At 41.9% G+C, this 20,175-nt stretch overlaps 2 protein-coding genes across 3 annotated transcripts; one reads left to right on the top strand and one right to left on the bottom strand.

The window, feature by feature from the left end:
* Positions 1-1,284: 1,284 nt before the first annotated feature.
* atg101 (autophagy related 101) lies at positions 1,285-2,848 on the bottom strand. Its single transcript, XM_086307779.1, has 2 exons — positions 2,108-2,848; positions 1,285-2,030 (listed from the first exon to the last, which is right to left on the bottom strand). Exons 1-2 carry the CDS (start codon positions 2,357-2,359, stop codon positions 1,626-1,628), a joined length of 657 nt encoding a protein of 218 aa, XP_086163905.1. The 5' UTR covers positions 2,360-2,848; the 3' UTR covers positions 1,285-1,625.
* On the top strand, positions 2,104-19,557 carry c2cd2 (C2 calcium dependent domain containing 2). 2 transcript variants are annotated; one of them, XM_086307778.1, is made up of 14 exons: positions 2,104-3,750; positions 4,083-4,178; positions 5,694-5,813; positions 8,825-8,926; positions 9,283-9,381; positions 11,005-11,113; positions 12,444-12,552; positions 12,637-12,701; positions 13,449-13,564; positions 13,697-13,859; positions 14,123-14,364; positions 14,683-14,950; positions 15,175-15,205; positions 18,131-18,363. In XM_086307778.1, the coding sequence occupies exons 1-14, from the start codon at positions 3,460-3,462 to the stop codon at positions 18,213-18,215; spliced, it is 1,896 nt and encodes a 631-aa protein (XP_086163904.1). In that variant the 5' UTR covers positions 2,104-3,459; the 3' UTR covers positions 18,216-18,363. The 2 variants fall into 2 exon arrangements, with proteins under 2 accessions (XP_086163904.1, XP_086163902.1); XM_086307776.1 differs by lacking the exon at positions 15,175-15,205 and having other exon boundaries at positions 2,110-3,750; positions 18,131-19,557.
* Positions 19,558-20,175: the final 618 nt, after the last annotated feature.

Raw genomic sequence — 20,175 nt, 5'->3', positions numbered from 1 at the left:
AAGTTGGGAATTCTGATATTTATTTACTGCACAAAACCTCAACTTAAAAGCAAGTAGGTGGCCCTTTCCTGATTTTAGTTTCTAACATATGTCACATTTACAAGATTTTGAGATCATCAAACAATTTTGAATATTAGACAAAGACAGTCTGAGTAAATACAAAATGTATTTAAGTGATATTTGTAATGCTTTAAAAAAAAAAAAGCTATCCAAACCTACCTGTCACTGTGTGAAAAAAATTATTGCTTCCTAAACTAATAACTGGTTGTGCCACCCTTGGTGGCAGGAACTGCAACCAAATGTTTGCCGTGACTTTTGATGAGTTTTTCACATCACTATGGAGGAATTTTTGACACTTCTTTGCAGAATTGTTTTGTTTCAGCCACACTGCATTGGTTATGAGCATGAACAGCAAGATTTTTTATTTTTTTCAGACTTGTTGACGTTTTTTGGATCTTTTTCCAGCTTGATAACCCACTTGTGCTTAAGCTTGCAGAACACAAATTCATGGCAAGGTATCCAAGTCCTGAAGCACTAATGCAACCTCAGACCATCACACTACCACCATGTTTGACTGTTGGTGTGATGTTCTTTTTATGAAATACTGTGTTTGTTTTATGGAAGACGTAACGGATGCAAATCTTCCAGTGATTTCTAGATTGAACAGACCCGGGTGTGGACACTGAAGTTGAACTCACTTTTCCCCAAAATGTGGCTAATTACAGTTAATTGATTCAATATGAGGCAAGAAGGAGCAATTACTCTTTCACATGGGACCAGGTATGTTGATTTTTTCCCCTTAATAAATGAAATCATCATTTAAAAACTGAGGCCAAATACTTTCACAGTACTGTACAGGGATTCAGTGATTAATGCTTTTGAATATGTTCTACACCTTGTCCCCTCAAACTAGAGAGCAGATAATTATACCCAATGTACATGTTGACCTAATGTATTCACACACATGTTGTTTTCCTCTTGGCAAGCAGACTATCCTGAAAACAGAGGGATGTTTTTCAAAGTGCAGGCCATGGTGGCAGTTTCTGGCTGGAAACAAGGGAGTGAACTTAGGAAGTGTTTGCTTTAATTTGGAAAAGTGGCAAACTGGAAATCCTGTCCTTCCCCATGTGGAAGGTCATACTCTCCATGAAACTGTGCAGAGAGGAAGTTTTCACACAGATGAGGAAATCTGTTCCCAAACTCTGCCAGATCTTTTGCATAAAACGTTTTACACTGATCCAGCGTGATAATATGGAAGCAATGTTTTGCGTCAAGAGCTGTGGCTGTAATTAAAGTAAACATTTATTGTTATTCAAAATTTACAGTAATGCACTGATGACATTATCAAGAAGAGAACATTTTAAGGAACCAAACTGATAAACACGGTTATTTGCTAGTGTGTATGAGAGAAAAGGGAAAGCTTGCACAAGCAAGAGATTGTTAAAATGAAGATTACATAATTCAGTCTCTTAAGGTACAAATGATACCAGAAGCACAACAAAGACATTAGAACACCATTATACTGACACTGCCTCGTTGTTCCGCCGTATAGCTGACAAAACATAGAAAAGAAATGACAGCAGGACCATAAACATATGAAAGATCCACACCATAAATATTTTCTCTCACAATGCTAGTGTATCCTTAATCAGCCTTCTCATAGTGGTGCTAACAGAAGTGCCCAGCGAGTCAGTGATCTGGTATGTGATTTTGTAAAGGTATGGCTGAACATCTTTAAGAGTGGTGTCAAACACATTGTCCACTTCTGACTGGGTGGGCATCTTTGGCAGGTATTCGTGGCGATTTATGACCTCAACGACGTTGATCACCTTCTCACCCAGCTTCTCACCCACTTTCTCCCTGCAGATCTGTCTCTCCTGCTCATTGGCCAGGTTGACCACATTCACCTTGATGCTCCACACTTCCCAAGGAATGCACTCGTCAGAAAAAGGCCAGCGAGACTTCTTTTTCTGGTAGAACTCCAGGGAGATCTGTCCCATGCCGTCGCTGCCCGAGTTGCTCAAAGCATCCTGCAACAAAAGCACAGCTGAAAGTACAGGCCTCACAACACGAGAGTCAGAAATCACGCGTTAAAACAGACAATCACCTTGAATTCAGACACCGCTTTCCTGATCATCCTGTCCAGCTCCTCTGAGGACACCCTGACAAAGGTGAAATCTATGAAGTCACAGTCGATGTCCTGTGTGCCCACAGTGCCGATGGAGTAGGTGCCTTCCTTTTTGTAGTGAAATTTCCCGGTGCTCCGGTGCAGCAAAATTGTGTGCAGCAAAGCTAACATAGCTTCTTCAACCTGTCTCGCCTCCACAGTTACTTCAAGAACTTCCGAGCGACAATTCATCGCGAATGTCTAGTTACGTCTGTTAACGAAGAGCAGGAGTCGAGTTCAGCGACGATAGCTACTGTATAGCAGCTAGACCACGGTAGATGACGAAGGTATACTGTTTACATTCACAAATCGGCGTGAAATATCTAATCCAGTGTGTTATTGTATATTAAAATACAAAACAGGGTTTTAATCGATAATACGCAACCTCCACATAACAGTCGTGCTCACTGAGCGTTGATACATTGTATCAAACGCAAGCTAGCTAATTGTTTACTACTACAAACAGATTAAGAACAAGACAGGAAGTGGTGGACAACAGGACGAGCTACGGGAAGTCGTGTAGTTCAAAATACCAGCTCGGATTTGTTTTCCGTTGATTTCGACTTAAACATGGACTAATCCAATCGTGTAATAGCTTAATGCTAATAAAAACAATATCCTAAAAGCCCAATTGCATCTTCAGCATGGAAAAAAGCTTTAGTTCCCTCGAGGTCTCGACAACAACAAACGTCTCACAAATGTCGCTGTGCATTCTGGGAGTTACAGTTTGTGCCACATATCCGTCTGGAAGCGATAACTTTGTACAGTCACACTGAAAGTAGTCCACCGGGTCAGGCTGCACTCTTCTCCTGCAGGATGTTTTCCCGGGAATGTTACTCTTTATCTGGATATCGTCTGTTGGAGTATGAGCACGAAGCTCGGGCATAAGTCCGTTTTGGGAAACTTTTACGGCTTAGTAGCTAACGAAGAATAGCTAGTTAACGAGCCGTAGCGAAAATTAGCTTACTAAGCTAACAATCGTATTCAATGAGAGGAGGAGTGGGCTATTCTGCAGGTTTATTTGTACGCAGGCTACCTTTAGTTTTTTGACAATGGTTTAGCTTTCCACAACCAGCTTGCGTAGTTTGGAAGCCCTGTATGGCAGCACTGAAGCATGGATAACGATAAGCAGAATTTGTATTGGAGGTGGATGTTTGTCTTCTTATCATTTTTGGGCGATTGAATTTATTGATTCCACCGTTCCTTAATTAAATACATAACATGAGGTTGGCAGGAAAATTCCCAGAGGAACCGGTGTGTTAAACTCAGATCATCGATCATTTTCCCGAAGAATGTCCGACCCAGAAAGTTCCAGTTCATATTTTGGGTTGGAGGATCCGCAGTGGCTATGTATGGTCACGTTGTTTATCGCCTCCCTGGTTACTCTTATACTGTATTTCGTACAGTATTTCCAACATAGACTTATAGGAAATAAGCAGGGAGCAGCAGAAGGGGACAATGCTGCGACAGAGGAGGAGGAAGCCGCCGCTCTGCTGGGATGGGCGCTGTCACTGAAAAGCTGGAAGAGTCAGTGGAGAAGAGCTTGGTGCATAGCTTTGAATGACGAAGCAAGGAAGCGAAAGGTGAGTCTCATGACCACCAAGCCAATGCTGTACTGTGGGGCAGGTGACTTCAATAAAAGTGTAGCATATAATGCGACAAGGTTATAAAATCTCCTCTTGTGTGCTGTAAAGAAATTCCCCCCCCCCCCCCCCCTTTTTTTTTTAAAATCATAACCCTCAGTTTGATATTAGAGACACTGTAGTGTAAACTCTCCACCTTCCTACTTATGGATTGACGCTGCCAATGTCGTGCAAGCCCACATAATTTTGATTCCTTGGCAACATTTCGCCGAGTCTGCAAGACTTTGAGTAGGTGTTTGTTGTTTTAAAGTTTCTGCCCTGTCTCGTGTCAGGGTGCTGTTCTGCTGGCATTTGAAGAGGATGGTCTCGAGGCTTCAGATCTCACGCTTAGCAGGGTCTCCAGCTTTCAGAAGTCTGCCGGCAACAAGGTACTCACTCCATATTCTCACATTGGAAAACACCTTTGCAATGTTTTTGGCAGACAAGCACTGACTTGTCGACTTTCCAACGTTACTACAGGCTTTTCTCAGTAAATTTAAATGTTGACAAACTAATCTACTTAATATTTTATCAGCAGCAAATATGGTTGTTAATTACCGTAAACTATACTTGAATAAACCATGATGCACTTATTAGTCAGAGTGTTTGCCCATTTTTGCCAACCTGTGTTAGAAAGTATAACTAGAAACTGTAACTTGGGAGGTCAGACAGGGACACACTGCTCACTACTTTTGTGGCTTTGCAGAGATTAAATGCAAACTCACTCCTTTCTTTGTGATCGTTGAGATATAGACCAAAATACCAGGTACTCTATGGAGTCTAGGGAGTTTAATGAGCAGAGGTTTATTTTTACCACACACTGTGTGTGTGTAAGAAGCTTATAAAGCTGTCACGCTCAGCACTAAGGAGGAGCAGGCAGCCAGAAATACACCAGCACCTATGGTTATGTTTAGCTTTCCTCTAATACTGTTCTTATGTCAAAGACATGCAGTCTTTGCTGAAATCAGAGTTAATTTGCTGAGTAAATATGTTTCTAAAGCTTAAACTACCTCTGATACTCAGTTCAGGTTGCATGTCATTCATTCGACTAGAGATCACAGATAATTATACTGCTTGATGCCTTTGGGATCTATCAGAGTTGTTCTTCTTTTCCTTCCTTTCAGAGTTCAAAGTGAAGTTGTCCTGAAGCAAATGCCAGTTTTGGGTCAGTTTTATGCAAAGTCAGTATGTTAGCACATTGCTCTGGTTTAACTGGGACTTCTGCCCATCACTGGCAACTGCTGCTGAGATTATACTTTTGGTTTGTCTCGTCTTACCTTTATCCTCTAACGTCGACTTAACAATTGACTAATTTGATTTTGATAGTTAAAGATCATGTCACAAAGCACACAGAAGCTTTTCTGTGTAGCATTTGCATGTATTTGATCGGATTGGATATGCTGACGTGTCCAGGGTGTACCCTGCTTGTCACCCAAAGTCAGATGGAATATGCTATGGCCAAATCTCAAACATGGATTGAATGAGCTCTTAGGAAGATGGATGGATGTAAAGAGATATTTTATGATGTTTTGCAGAAGCACTTTGGGGTCCTATTTGAACCTCATAGCTCAGGAGCAGAAGGCGAGGTCATACTTGGTGAGATATTGATGTGGAGAATTACACAGATTTGGACAGATATGTAAACTTCAGCTTGGTTGATGCAAACTGCAAGGCAATAATTCTGGTTTAAAGTAAACCACATGAATGCATTATCAATGAAGCATCACACATGCATTCACATACAGCACCTTTTAGTTCAGTGAAAATTCTGGGCTTACTTTCTATTTGAATTGCATTAAAATGGTATAACCACATGAGTAGCATGCAAATGCTGTCACTGCCTTAACTCCAGGATTCTCTGGAGTTTTACTTTAAACTAATGCCTCACCTTGTCCTCCTAACAGGCCGCTTCCTGCTGTGTGGTTGGGGAGAAGCTTCAGTTCTCTCTGAGCACTGCATCGACAGCCATGGCTACAGCAGATCCTTGTAAATATACTGTGTGTATAGCTCCATTGGAGCTGCAGGTAAATACTCTTAAATTTGTGAAGTCTTAGACTGCAAGGAAAATAACACTGTTGATTTCCTTTTGTAGAATATGTCTGTAACAGTTAGACTGTAGAGTTAAATCCGTTGGAAGTCGTAGTGATTTAGTTTAATGGGAGCTTTTACTGAACATGATGTGCTGCCCAGCATTGGCTCACTGCAGGCAGCAGTATTAGATTAAATGGTTGGGGTATCTTTCCTTCCTTGGCAGATGTCCCAAACAGCTCATTAACATCCCTTTGAGGCCTGTTTCCATATAGAACTGATGAAGTTATGATCCAAATAAGACTCCCTTGTTTGTACCTGGAAATTGCAGTGATTTGCTTGATTTGTCATTATCAAAACTGTCTGCGTTGATCTCTTAAATGGAGTCCTGCAGCTCACCTTCAGCCTTTCCTAACGCTCCTCTAGCATTTTGAAATAAATTGGAGCCAAAGTTGATATGTTGGCATGTGTAATGGGTCGTGTCCGGAGGCTTTCTCCTGCTTTTAGGTTCATATTTACATGTTCAGAAATGCAAAAACTGCTTGTGTCTATGTAAGCTAATACAACTGTATTAAGGCTATTTCTAACCTAATTAACGTGCTCTTCCATTGAGGTAATTGTGCTATAAATACAACCTGAGTGTGAGAGGTTTGGAAGCTAAAGTCAGGTGTTGAGGAGGTTTTGTTTTGGTCGTGGGTTAGTCGTTGTTTCAGGGACATAAAGGAAGCCTTTTGTCTGTCTTTTTCACTCCCACTGTTTCAGCTTAGTCTGGAAAAATCAGAGAGCTTATTCAAATGTTCCCATCCGTCCACTGGAGCGTTTTTTAGCTTTTGACTCAGATCCAAGCTAGAATACTCGTGGCTCATGATAGGAGTGCATGGGCATGTGGGACAGAGGCATTTAATGGACATAATAACACGGTCACTAGATTAAGGTGTGCTGCTGAGTGTACTTTGTCTTTAAATGCACTACTGTATCACGTGACCTGATGAGGGACACGGCAGTATGACACGCCTCATAATGAAAAACTCACCAGTGATGATCTGTAGTAGATGGAGTGTGATGTCACACCTTTGTACCTTTGCCTATATGGAGCTGGCATGGCTTCATTTCAAAAGCAGAGATTATTCCTTCACTTCAGATTTGCATTTGTGTAGTTAGTGTTATACAACCAGCAAAAAGCATCACATTCTAATTACAGCGTGCTCTGGGAAATCATTCCTTACTCCTGATTTCACATCACACTGGCCATATGAATCCCATTAGAAATGTAATCGCATCCAAAGACTTCAGTTTGGAAAAGGTTAACAGAATGATGTATTCAAGATGTGGAAAAGAGTCCCTAGTTTTCTTAAGCAAGTAGCATTTCTCTTTTGTTAGTCAATAAATGAACAAAAACTTGGTCTAATGTTGTCATTAGTGGTGTCAGCGTAACACACTGATTGTATGTTATTTACGTTCAGGTAAGGGACTAAAATCCTACAAGCAGTGTTTCCCATTATCATCTCTGCCTGCTACAGTTTCATAATAAACCAAAAATATTTTTATGCTTTTCATGGTAATCTCACCCTGTAAAGTCTGCCGGTCATAAGAGAGCCAGCTGCAGACTGCAGTGAGACAGAGAAGGCAGCTAAATATGTGTTTCAGTTATTCATTTGTCACAATGCACTTAACAATTGAACTGTTCTGTACTTTGTGCCGCTGGTATAACGTAGCAGGTTGTTTATATTCAAGAGTACTGCTGCAGGCCACACCCCTTTCCAGAAGAGATCTGATGAGTGATGGAAAGCAGCCAGTAAGAACAGTGCATTCAGTTGATCACTCAGCAGATAAAACACCTCTTCCTTAAAAAGCTTTTCTTGGAACATGTTTTGAAGTAAAACGTATAAAGGAGAATTCACAAAGAGTTATGCATTTATAACAGGCTACTTAACTTTGTTATGTAGGCTGTATGAACAAGGACAAATAGGTGAAAAGCACCACTTTGATCTGAGGCTGAAATTGAAATAAAGAAATATAGATTAGCAGATTGGCGAGTGGTGATTAGTATTTAACGCATCAATAACATTTCAAAAGATAAAAGGTACGAGATGTGTTCCTTGTCAGTCGTGTTGTTTGTTTTTGTGAATCGAATGATGGCGCTTTGGGAACAGCATTTTCTCCTTCCCTTTTTTCCACTAACAGATAAGAAAGGAAGCACTGAGGGACTTTTTCTTTTTCTCAGAATTGTGAACATTTGACTGTCTCTTATTATGTACGTAGTTCATGTCATTTCACCATGTTAGGAACAGGAAAGACTATTTGATCACATGCTGTGGCTTTTTTTCCTGTGAGCACCTGTTTTGCACATTAAAAATCCCAGAACAGCTGTTCTTTTTAACTTCCGAGTATGGTCATGTAGTTGCATGGCAACATAAGTATGTACAGACCGCTTTGAAATGGCTTAAAAGTGATACTTTCATCCTAATAGGGCGAGTTTGTCTCACAGCTTCATTGTTGTTCGAGTTGTACTATTTGTGATAAGACAAACAGAAAAATAGAAGCTTTATTGGGGACTTGGTTGCATTCAGATATATTTGAATTATTACCGAGGGTTGGAGAGGAGCATTGAGGTTGCTTATCATAACCCGCTGCAAATCTGATGGGCTCATTGAGGGAGACGCTGCGATCCAAGGAGAAAGGGAAAACTGCAAACGGAGCATCCTTGATGCCTCTTTAGTCTGGAGAACTGCAAATTATGTTTAAAAAATGCAAAAGTGGATTTTGCATAATATGACCCCTTTCACAAAGCGTAGGTATGCACACCACCCACTCACCACCGGCTGAAACACAAATATGCGGGAAACACTGCGCTGATTTCGTTCCTCCACGCCCACCTCACATACTGAGCTGCTCCTTTGTTTGGTGTATCGCTTCATCTCCAGAGAATCAGTTTTAGTTCATCTTTCTGTGAATTTGATGAGTACTGGATGAGTCATAGGGCAGCTCTTTATTTTCTCTTCCCCAGCTTCATCTACACATGCAGGAATCTGAAGATAAGGTCAAGGTAAGCTGGGAAGTGTCTCATCTAGAGGTGGAGGAGCTTCAGGTGATGCCCGGTTTCACTCAGGTAATCTTAAAGCAGCAGAATCGCAGATGTATAAACCTAACCAAAGGATGCGCCACACACTAACATGGGAAGAAATGTTTCGCTGTACCAAAATATAAAGAAATTGTGTGACAGACAGCCTGCATAGAAATCACTTTGTTTATTTCTTCATGTTCTTTTGTTACATCAACGTGTTTAGTCACGCAAACGAGGACGTGGAGAGGAAGATTCATTAGTTTCATTATCAAACAGTAGTCGAACCATTTAGAAACCAATAAAAATGGAATTAAAAGAATTGACATTTGTTTTATCACCAAATAGAACTTTACATTTCTAGTTTTACTCGATTAATATGAGGTATAATCTCTTTCTGTCAGGACAATGCAGCCATAAAGGAGCAGCTGAAGCAGCTTTTGTGTGTGTCGCATCCCTCTGTGCTGCTGAGCTGCAGGCCTGCTCAGGCCTCAGAGGTCAAGGTGAGCGAACGAGTCACGTCTGATGTAAGGCTGCCAGACTCATAATTACTTCCACCAGAGAGGGGTGTTTGTGTCATTTTGTCCGTGAACGTGACAGCCGGGGTGTAGAGGGGGTCGTGCGAACGCTCCAGACTCACACAAAACAATTTTATGATTTGTTAGTGGAGAATTCATCTTAGAAATTACGATTCCTACAAGTGTGGTGTTTGAACTCTGACCTCTCCTTTAGGGTCAAAGTGACAATTATGCTACTTAAAACTATGTTTCTTAAAGCAGTTGTTATATTCAGAACATATAGGCATGTATGAGCTTTCTAAATATGACCTGTGACCTTTTCAAACTGTCGTAAAATGTCTTTTATCTTTAGAAACTACTGCTTGTGTTTGTATCAGTAAGTTTAGAAAATGATACCAGTATATTGAGATTTGAAATATCACATTATAGTTTGCATCTCAGTGTCACGTTTCACCTCTGATCTCATGTTTACATTCCACGCCTGCCTTTCTTTCAAGCTGAACCAAGGTGTGTTAAAGACAGAAGTGTCAAGAGAACGAGCTGCCTGGTTAGGTTGAAATATGCTGTAGTATAATGTTTTATATTTATGTCCAGTTATTTGCAAATCAGTAGTTATTCATAACCTACTCATACATAATGTTTGTATGATCAATAAACGTCATGCACGTTGCCATTATCTGACTTTTACTGCACTAAAAGCTCTATAAAAGTTTAAAAAATAAATAACAAAGAAGTATGAAGATACACAAAATACATTATGATTCCTTTAAAAGTAATGCTGCCCAGAGGGCCAGTTCCTTGGCTGTGGTTTGCGCTCTTACTGCTTCTTGTTGCAACCTTAAATAATGCTCATCTAAAGCAGCATTGATTCACTGAAGGTTATTATTCACAACCCACCATCACATGATGCTGTTTCACGTGTTTCTGATTAGATCTTACTTGATACAGGATGACAAGTTTTCTTTTTTGGTCCAAATATAGTTGTGAGTTACATGAGAGGCAGTGGGATTAACTCTTTTTTTGATCAGAGGAATTTCCTTTCCTCTGATCAAAAAAGTCGATATTATTGACATTTATATATCTGGTCATCGGACCCCAAAGTTTCCAGATGATTTGAATTTTGTGGTTTATGAAATTAAATAGTCGCTTTGTGGCGTAACATTTAAAATGTTCAAGATCAATTAGCCGGCAGTTTTAGCCGTAATATAAAACAACCATATAGATTTGCATGCTGGTTAAAGTAAGTCTAGTGCTTTGAAGGTATTTAAGCATTAAGCTCATCAGATACGCTGCTATTTAAATGACCAAAACAAATCACTTTTGTCTGTAGATGATGCCTGTTTGTAATGCAAATTCATCAGCGGTGCTTCTGATGCAAATTCTCCCTGATCATAGAAAGGCCAATGCAAATGATCAACATGTGAAAGTGGAAACGGGGTCGTGTTGCAGAGAGTCCTTGTTCAAACATGAAGACGCTTCTCGTTTAAAGACACGAGCATACTTAGGCCTCTGCTCGTTTACGTGCTTCCAGTACTGCTCGTAATGCTGCGCTCACTAAATCTGTGCTGTAGGTTTATGTATGTACTCACTGCATGCTCTCTCCAATAGGAAAGCCAGAATAAAGTGGTATCGCCCCCAAAGCCCCCACGCGCCCATGAGTGGAAGCTGCTGGTGAAAAACATCCGAGTCACACTCAACCAGGAGGAAGATGCTGCAGGTCGGTCGTGCGTCTGCTTATAAATTAATGTTAATTCTGAATTTTTCAAGCTGATGATGTTTCCTATGCTAACGGCTACATTTAGGTCCAAGTACAGCGTGTCTAAAACTAAAGAGGTTCTGTTATGTTAAAAGCATTAGCGTCATCAGCAGGAGTGTCAGCAAAGTAGTAATAAGAAAATAATAACTGCGCTGGTTATCTGTGCACCAGCTATGTAAACTCATTCAGAAGCGCTCTATTAACAGATAATATTTACCTTGGGTCCTGCACACTAAGCTGCGGAGAAACATGAGCTTCAATATATGTCACAAACAAAGAATCCTACACCCGCCGTGTTGACTTTGTATTTTTACCAAAAGGACTTTTTTTAAAGACATCTATTGTAAAGTTGAATTAGCTCCTTTCATCAGACTGCACGCACTGTTTGCAGTGTTTAACTGCCCGCTCTTTATTTGCATTACCACGACGATGTAATGAGAAGGTTGTTTAGAGGGTAGCTGACTTTGGTAATGAATCAGCAGCAGTGGGACCGTGCTTCCAGCATGGCTGATATTTACTTTGCCAACGCTGCATGACAAGGCCCCCCCCACTCCCACCCCTCCATTTTAGGTAATCCACTGGTCAAAGCTAAACAATGATGGCAGTATATTAATAATACACCCACAACAGTAAGACAACGCCCAGCGTGGTGGTACAGACCTGCACATAAACAAAGTGCCAGGGTGTGGTCATGTATGAGGCCAGAGAGCATTTGATAGATTGTGCTGATGATAGGCTGTTAACACGATTGTCCAGTAATGAAGTCTTAGACCACCCACAACAACTTTGTTTGGGTAGTTCCTGTGATGAGTCATTCTCTGAGTGTGAGTCAGCAGTTGTCGGGGCTGCAGACGTCCCCGAAAGCGTTCGGTCTGACTCCATATTGCACAGCAGAGACACGACACAGCACTTGACACTTCACTATATACATCTTCCTTCCTTTTATTGAAAATCAGTCACTGTCTGCCGGGTGTTTACGGTCGTGCAGGCTTTTATGTCGTTTTATTCATTTGTATTGTTTTAAGTGTTGTTTAATAATTTGTATTGTAAAGCACTGAATCTTATCTGTGAGGCTTCTGATTCACAGCTTGTGGCCACTAAAATTCATATAAGTGCTTAAGAAAATGTGTGCTCATTTAGCCTCCTCTAATCTCTGCATAATTCATCATATATACTCTGTGAAGTGATCCCGTGTTTATCCATTAGAGTGAGGGAGTGGAAGTGGCTGACCACAAAAAAGAAAGAAAGAAAGCTTTAAAGTCAGCTCTTGGATGACACTTTGTGTTCGCAGGCAGCATGAACCCTCTGTGTGTGCTGCAGTTAGATGATCCTCCTCAGAGGTTCAACACTTCTGTTTCGAAGAACACGACGAGTCCTGCCTGGGACCAGCCGTTTATTTTGTAAGTGTGAACGCTGACTCCACCGCAGGTGGTTCTGATGAACAACACCGTTCACATACATGTAAAATATTCTTCTCTCACCAGTGAACTGAATGGACGATCGAAGGAGCTCAATATTCTGTTGACGAACGATGGACATCCTCCAGAGAGTAAGAAAAACTCTGCCGTGGCCACTTACCTGTCGATGCTTGTGTTGCATTTACTGTAATGAAGAGTCATGTAGTTTAGTGATCCAAGTATCGACTGTATCGATACCAAGTCGGCATCAGTATCGGATCGATACCAGCCTGGTGAGATCGATTCTTTACTTTAAGTTCCGCTCTTGTTTGCGATGCTGTGGTTTCGACAAAGAGGAAACAGCCAGGTCGCCGCACTCGCCGCTCCCGTGTCAGCGCAGAGCAGGCCCGCTTTGCTCGCCCTCCCCCCTCTTGTGTTTCGATGTTGCGCTGTCACGTGACGTGACTTTGGGGGTTGTTAAGTTGTTTACAAACATGTATGTTTTTACCGGTTGTTGAGGATTTTAATTGTAATTTTTGTATTATAGTTTCTCAACAGTACTTGTTTGTTTTACTTTGTTTAGCGGTTTGCGAGCACTTTTTATTTCAGATTTTTCTTTTAAAAAATCAATAATAAAGCATTTTCTATTTAATTATAAACTTTGTCGTAATTATGTCCTGAGTTTTAACTGTTTAATAATAAAAAAGGAAACGTCACAAAAAACACTGAAGGTCATGAGAATGAATTGAGATGTATCAGCGATACTGGCCCGTATTGACTTGGTATCGGATCGATACCAACACATGCAGTATCACACACCACTAACGTAGTTCACACGTTGTGCCTCTCGTAGCGCGTGTTTCTGTGTAGCAGGCTAAATCAGCTGTTTTCTGTCTCAGATTCCTTACTTGGTCAGGTGTTGGTGCCTTTTGATCTTGTGAAGAAGCACCCCAAAGGACAGCGTACATTTGAACTCGTGACCAAAGATGTAGTGACCGGATCACTGACTACTGACGTAAGACCTAAAAAGCTCATTTTCTATCGCATGTTTTCCTTTAATATCACCAGATTTCGATGAATTCCTTCCATGTGTCTCTTGTTTTCATTTACACGTAGTTTGGGTAGTAACTTGAATCGTGTGTTTCAGTTTACCTACCTGGAGCCGAGTGAGGTGAGGTCTTGGCAACCTCCTACCCCAGCCTCTAATAAGAGGGTGGAGATGGACCGCACGGTCATGCCCTGTGGCACAGTGGTTACCACGATCACAGCGGTGAAGAGCAAGCCGGGTCGACCACTCCCACTCAATATAGGTAAAGCCCTGGAAACTGTGAGGCCGCTGCACATTCCTTACACAGCTGTATTGTATAATAAATGATCCTGTTAGAGTTGCTTCAGGAGTTTTTGTTTGTTTTTTGAATAGAGGGAAGTTAGAGTAGCACAGTTCCCCAGTCAGCTTTTTAGATGCTGGTTAGTTGGCAACTCAACTCGGTCATTTTCATAATTTGACAAAAATGAATGTTCTGAAAGTCCTTTACATGAATGAAACTACAGTGAGACGTTCTTGCTTCCTCAGATCCTGCCCAGAAGGCCGTGGTCAACAAGCCCAAGCTGGGGGAGCGTCGCGTCTCCGAGCAGGTGTCTATGTTAGGGGGCACTGTGAGTAAGGCCCTGTCCTCCTCCGACACTGAGCTGTTGATGCTCAATGGGACAGACCCTGTGGCCGAAGCCGCCATAAGACAACTCCACCAGTCTGCTAAACAGAAGCTCAAGTCCCCGGTGAAGAAGAGTACCATCATCATCTCGGGCATCGCCAAAGTAATTATGAGCTCCTTGTACTTGTACTTTTTCCACTTAATGTAATTCAGCTTAAATAGCACAAAAGCACAGCTGGAGCCAATCTTGCATGTTTGATACTCTGGAACTCAGATTCCTCGAGTGCTTTTTAAGCTAATCTGTTCCATAACCTGTGGTTCATAACGTCAGAGGAGAGAAGTGGATTTTAAATGGAAGCCCGTGCCTTGTCTGCAGCAGCGAGGGCCTTCTCATGTTGTTAGCACCCTTCATTGTGCCTGGGCTTTCCACACTAGCTCCACAACAAATATGGCTTTAATGGGAATGTGATTTATTTCCCAGACGCCTCTGTCTCAGGATGATGAGCTGGCTATGATGGCAGGTTACGCTGCAGCAATGGACGCATCAATGTCAGAGAGCAGCTCTACTCAGGATGTGACCACAGCGATCGCATCGGGGACTAGTACCCCTCCGGAGATGTCGGAGCCCACGGAAGGTCCCAGAGTTGAAGGGCGGCCTCCGGAGGACTGGGAGAGCCAAACTGGCGAGGAACAAGACAATGCTTCACTGTCCATGTGTGTGTCTGAGGCGAGCTGCAAGAAGAGCAGAGGTGAGAAACCTCTCGATGCATTTTTAATCTTCACAGGAGTATTATTAAACCTTACAATCCTGAAAAGGAAAATAATGCCTTTACAAGCAGAACTTGATCTGTTTTGGCTGTTTGGGGTTTGTTAGCCACTCCTTCGTTATGCACTCTCTCTTTGTGTTCTCCTTTCTGCTTCCCCTCTACTCTTTGAACCTTTCCTTTCCGAACTGTCGTCACTGCCACCTTAGAGGAAAGCAGTGCTAAGCACACATTGTATGAGTAAGTTACTTCATGAGTTACTTGTAGTATTCTTGGTATTCTAATCGCTGTAGTTTCTGTTAGCAGTAGAATAGATAACAGTGTTTTTCTACAAGGTGAGATTCACTTTTGTAGTTCCTCTAAAATCAGTTTGCAAAAAAAAAGCTCACAAAATTAAAGGAATACTTTGAAAAAACATCAGCTCTGATTGGAGAAAAAATCATGCTGATATCTTTAGTGACACTGGGTAATGTGTTAGGGATGATGAAACTGAAAATGATCAACCAATTCAAAGACGGCCCAAAAATCGAAGACTGGAACGACTCAAAATGGTCCTCAGTCATTTGTATGGCGCCCCCTTGTGTTTGTAGGCATGACTGACAACTTCAGGGCTCCTAATGAGGTGATGGATGGTGTCCCGGGGATCTCCTCCCAGATCTGGACCCATCACTGGTAGAAATGGGGGCTGTCTCATTGTTGCCCGTCTTGTGCTCTGTTAACTTCATTTCCTGACCAGATCAATATCCCAGAAGTTAAGCTGAATTATCTAACTTATTCTGGTTAAAAAGTGTTCCTTTAATTTTTTCTGAGCAGCGACTGTCTTTTATTTGTGGCTGTACAACACAGATGAAGTGCCGTGAATGTTTCGGTATTTATTTCACTTGCAATATGAAATATTAGTCACTTGGCAGGTGCTTTCGGACCACAGGAACTTGATCATAACTCTTTAAGCCATGTAGGAGTTCTCCAGTATTTCGTGTCTTTAAACCATAAAAGCTCTTAGAAACCTTTTTGTATCGCCTTCACTTCACTCTCTGTCACAAGAGGAAACTTTGAGTAAAAAACGTCAGCTGTATAAGTAACACATAGCTATAACATGCTAACTGCTGCTTCAGTAAAAAAAAATGGACAAACTGAAGTTTAGAGGAAACGCAAGAAGATGTTTACTCGCTGAAGAGCAAGTTTGCCCGTATTTCCTCTGAAACTGCTGCCTGGGGCATCCACACACGATGGAGCAATGTGCAGCGGAAATGTAGAAGCTGACAAGAAAATACAACACCTGACAGACTGTGTGTCAGAGCTAGGGCTGCCACGATTTGTCGACTAGTCACGATTACGTCGACTATCAAAATCGTCGACGACTGATTTAATAGTCGACGCGTCGTTTGAAGCTTTGTAAGATCGCAAAAGACGCAGGAATAATAGCAGGATTTAAGAGTGTAATAACGGACTGAAACAGAAGATGGCAGCACTGCATGTACAAGGATGCCAGCTGCCGTTAAACCCCGAAGAAGAAGAAGCAGCTGTGTCCCAGAATTCATAGCGCGGCCCAGCTTAGTTTCCAACAATGGCGGTAGCTAGTTAGTTTTAATATTACTCTTATTATTCTTTCTGGGTCACAAAATAAACGTTTAACATATTTTCAGGCGAGAATGTAGCTGTGTAAACCTCAAATATCGGCTCAGTTTATCAAGACACCGCATATTTTCAAAAGCGCTCCGACGTTTTCGGAGACCTCTGTTACCCACTAGCTTGATAGCTAGCCGGGGGCTAGGTCACTAGCGCCGTGAGAACACCGGACTCCCGGCAAATTGTTTTCAAACCCACCGCCGTCTTTCGCGACTCAGGTTAAATATATATGAGTCACTTAGATAAATTAAAAATGTTATTGTTTGGCTTTTTTCAGTGTTTTATTTGTTCCTGAGTAAATCGGTTTGGCTGAGATTAAAGTTATAGTTTTTACACAGCTGAATAAAGTCAAGCAGACAGCTGATTATCAGAAGTGTGAGATGCTGGAGAATTTACTCCGGTGTCCTGTTATATTTTAGATAGCAAGGAGTTTATTAAACTTTACCAAAACAATCTGCAAATTTCATTAAAATTTAATAAACTATCATCTTGTCTTTATTTTTAGTTAGCACAGACCTTAAACACTTAAAGCTGTAAGCTAATGATAGTTATATAAGAGCAGATGCTGCTGGTGCAATAAGCTGTAGTTTTACGTCCAGTGGATGATGATCTGATTAGTCGACTAATCGCATAAATAATCGGTGACTAGTCGACTATCAAAATAATCGTTTGTGGCAGCCCTAGTCAGAGCAGCACACACACAGCTCCACCGTTTGGCTGTGACGCTGCAGAATCATAGCAGGTGAAGAGCGCCACTGCGAGCCCCTCCTCCTCCTCAGGCTGGTTGTAACCGTTGAGCTTATCAGTTTTAGCGCCTGACACGCTACCACTGAAACCCGGCAAACACACATCTCTGATTACAACGCCCTCAGTCATTTGTAGCTTTTGTTGTGCGACGTGTCACACATTTTTAGAGGTCCTATTGCACACAGAACGAAGGCTCTGAGGGTCGCTCCCTCCAGTGGGCGGTTCCCCTCGTGTTTGGTCCAAAAGCATCTAGAGAAGATCTGATGCTGTTCTGCGTTCTTCTTTAGGAGTGTGCTACAAATTGAGGACACGAATGCCTCCTTTTTTCTTTGTCATTTATTTGTTTTGATACTATTTAGAGTTTCTATTGTTTTGTACTGACTAAACTAATCCACTGATACTGAGGATAACACAGGAGCTCCTTAAGTGTGGAAGCAGAGGAATGGTGCTTGTAGCCAGGCTGGACTATGAGGCTGCTCTCTGTTGGTACAGATTAGTATGTGTTAGCTGGTGATTAAACACAATATTACAGCTCTGCTGCTATTTAAGCCACATTTTTCATCCAATCCACAGCAAGTGTTTCACAGTAACAGTTTCCAACTAACACCGATTCTGTACCACTGCTGCTTTAGCTTTTGATTTGTTTATTTTAAATGAGTTTTTCCATTACTGCTTAGGCCAATACTACTCGTGCCTGTTTTTTATCTGTAGTAATGACGTCTCCTTGAGTGGTGTCACTTTGACACTATCCACGTCTCAGGCTGCTTCCTTTCCTCTTCTTTGCCACAGGCAGCTTCCTGCAGAAGAGCGCCAAGCTCTTCTTCCGACGTCGTCACCAGCGCAAAGACCCGGGGATGAGCCAGTCACACAATGACCTGGTTTACCTGGAGTCTCCGGCCGCAGTGGAGCGAGCGAGCCGAACAGCCACGCTCAGCCGCATGCTCAACCGCAAGAGTAAGAGTAAGAGTAAAGCCAACGGCTCTACCTCTGTGGGGGAGCCACATGCGTGACCCCCCCACTGTCCCTCGCTCACCTTGACCTCAGTCCCTACCACTTCAACTACCATCATCACCTCCACCTCAAATTGCACTGGCAAACATCTTGGCTAACCTACTCCCCTCTAATGGCTGACCTGCATACTGGGGCTGCTGCACTGTGGATGGGCAACAAAAAAAAGTGATATTTTAAGGCTTCAAATAAGAAGCCACCAACAGCAAGCGTGTGCATGTGTGGATGATCCTGGCCTGGATTGATTTCAGAGATTAGTCCTTTTTATTTGATTTTATGCAACATTTCAAAATCTTTAAGTGCTTTTATGGCTGTGTTATGGACAGAAGGGACCGCCGCGCGCCATCACTCTTTACCTCACTGAAAGCTGAGGGCGGATTCAAAACTCTCCCTGCTGTAAACCGTAAGTTGCCTACGGTGACTCAACAGGACCAAAGACGAAGAGCCGAGTGGTGTTTGTATGATTTGCACAGTTTTTAGTACCTTTTAAATTAAAGTGCAATGACAGGAGCAACTCTTGTGCAAGAGACTGTAGTTCATTCACAAAGGGAGACGATCGTTTCACTGCAAGACTGCTGTACGTGGGAGCAGCATGACTACTTGTTGACACTAATATGAAATCATTTGTTTATTACTCGATGATATTCCCAAATAAAGCTAGATCCAGTGTGTTCATGACATGTGTAAGACTAAAAATTTCTGCCTTGGTTGTCAATTTCAAAAAAGAAGCAGGGTGTTTTCGAATCATATGCAACTGTCTCCTGTTGTACACTACCGTTCTCAGCAGAGTTGTTGTTGTGTCGAAAGGGAACTGAAGCTTTATCCAGGGACCGCAGCGAGACACGCGGCCATACTTGTGCTAATAAAACGGATCCTTCCTTACATTTCAATAGCATGAACTGCTCTGTCATTTTACGTGTTTCTAAAAGATGTGCACATGAACAAAAGAAAAGTGTGAACACCTATGACAGCAACCAGGTCTTGTGGCTGCTGATTTTTTTTTTTTTTTTAAATCCAGCTAATGATTGTATTTTTTGTCCTCCTGTGAGCAGCTTGTTTCTGTACATCATGTTAACTACTGTTTGTTATTCTGCTCAGAGAGCTGAATGGTTGCCTTACAGTTATTCTGTGAATGATGTCCCAGCTGCTCGAGTCTTGTTCCTCAGCTTGACATGACTTTGGCTGCAGCCGCTATCAGACAAGTGGGCCTGAGTGTCTGTGGTGACCTGTTGGATTGGCTCTGATCAGGCAAGCATACCACTGTGTTTCTGCATCATCAGCAGTTTCTATAATCAATAAGCCTATGCACTTAACATATCTGTTGACTGGGTTGTTTACAATATTCGACTACCTGAGATATTAAAACACTCTTGCTCTTCACAATAATTCTCTTCTGCGGATCCTGCGTGGGTGTCTTTGTATTCATAATTACACGATCTGCTTTAATCCACCGTCACTGACTGTTGTCTGTTTAAAAACAAATAAAAGAGAAAATCATAGAAAGAAAAGGCCGAGAAAATAATCATTCAGACAGAAGCACCTTCCAACTCTGAGGAGAGGAATAGAGGGAAACTGATTGTTTTAAATCGAGCTCAGCTTCTTACAGCCTGCAAGCGTTAACTGCTGTCGTGCAGTAAGCAGTGGGGCTGTAGGAGATTAATGAATTGCTTCCTGATGTTTTTTGTCTTTCTGCTCTGTGTGCGCAGAAAGTGGCTGATTAACTGTTGCTGCAAAGCGTCAGTCACTTCCTTGCAGGGACTGTAACTACTATACATACTGAGTTAAGCAATAAATATTGATTGAATAACTAAGACTGTGGTGATGTC

This window comes from Aulonocara sp. 'chitande type north' Nkhata Bay, linkage group LG10, assembly GCF_057382095.1.
Source record: "Aulonocara sp. 'chitande type north' Nkhata Bay isolate Kocher_YH1m ecotype deep benthic linkage group LG10, A_spYH_male_GT1.1, whole genome shotgun sequence".
NCBI lineage: Eukaryota > Metazoa > Chordata > Actinopteri > Cichliformes > Cichlidae > Aulonocara > Aulonocara sp. 'chitande type north' Nkhata Bay.
Note: the sequence above shows the minus strand (reverse complement) of the source record. Positions and strands in the feature narration are given on the sequence as shown.

Bases quoted from the DNA above. Each gene is read 5' to 3' on its own strand.
- c2cd2 (XM_086307776.1), top strand. From the start codon at position 3,460: ATGTCCGACCCAGAAAGTTCCAGTTCATATTTTGGGTTGGAGGATCCG. The intron at 9,382-11,004 runs GTGAGCGAACGA...TCTCTCCAATAG, and splicing joins CTCAGGCCTCAGAGGTCAAG to GAAAGCCAGAATAAAGTGGT. The intron at 14,951-18,130 runs GTGAGAAACCTC...TCTTTGCCACAG, and splicing joins GAGCTGCAAGAAGAGCAGAG to GCAGCTTCCTGCAGAAGAGC.
- atg101 (XM_086307779.1), bottom strand. From the start codon at position 2,359: ATGAATTGTCGCTCGGAAGTTCTTGAAGTAACTGTGGAGGCGAGACAG. The intron at 2,031-2,107 runs GTGATTGTCTGT...CTTTTGTTGCAG, and splicing joins AAGCGGTGTCTGAATTCAAG to GATGCTTTGAGCAACTCGGG.